This window comes from Austrofundulus limnaeus, unplaced genomic scaffold (assembly GCF_001266775.1).
Source record: "Austrofundulus limnaeus strain Quisiro unplaced genomic scaffold, Austrofundulus_limnaeus-1.0 Scaffold87, whole genome shotgun sequence".
NCBI lineage: Eukaryota > Metazoa > Chordata > Actinopteri > Cyprinodontiformes > Rivulidae > Austrofundulus > Austrofundulus limnaeus.
Window position 1 is genome coordinate 1953941 of NW_013952489.1, and position 800 is coordinate 1954740.

Genomic DNA, 800 nt, shown 5'->3' on the forward strand with positions numbered 1-800 from the left:
AAAAATATTTAACATCAGCTCATTCCATCAAACCAAAACAGATGTTATCTAATGATATTGCTCATACAGACAAGTAAAAAAAACAACAACATTAAAATACAAAAACAACTGAAACATGTTGAGGTGCTGAGGTAATTCAATGCAATATATTTTGACAATGCAAATATAATCTTTAATATAATATTTACACTCTAAAAATTCACTTAACCCTCACCCATGTCTTTCAGTCATATGACTAGCCAATATGTTGACAAGCTTTCTCCGGGTGCGGTGAGTGAGTGACTTTTCAGCATTGTACTCTTCGATGACCTCTTCACCCCCAGGTTTGCAAAGCAATGCATTTTTTACCATCTAAGAGGGAAAGACAGTTTTCAGTGTATATATCAGTCTTTCAGGATAAAATCATTAGCAATATCCCACAAGATTACAAGTTCAAAATTCCTTAGTGAAAAGAGCTTCTTGTGCACAAAAATTTATCAAAAATTTCAACATTTCTATTTACCAGTTTTCTTATCTGCCTTATATTATTGAGCAAATATTTACTGGCCAAACCTAATAATTTCAATTTCCACAAACACTGATGAAAAACTCATTTAATATGACACTATGGTGGTCAATGTAAATTATTATGCCTTCTCTTGGGTACCTCTTTTGCAGTCTCTGACTCAGAAACCTCTCTTGTAGGGCTGGGTATGACTTCAGAGCTGGATGTACTTCTGCCTGCAAGAGTCTTATATTCTATTGGACTACAGAGGTCATTTAAACGCAAAGCATTGTGGGTAAATGATGACGTGGATAGG

The 800-nt window shown here is 34.5% G+C and overlaps 1 protein-coding gene across 1 annotated transcript in view; it reads right to left on the bottom strand.

Annotated features, from left to right (window-relative positions):
* Positions 1–214: 214 nt before the first annotated feature.
* The window catches only part of LOC106520091 (uncharacterized), a gene marked incomplete at both ends in the record, with an annotated part of 2414 nt that continues 1828 nt past the window's right edge, over positions 215–800 (bottom strand). The window contains 2 exon segments of the mRNA XM_014012023.1: positions 215–351; positions 647–757. Of these exon segments, the coding sequence (XP_013867477.1) occupies positions 215–351; positions 647–757 (248 nt within the window).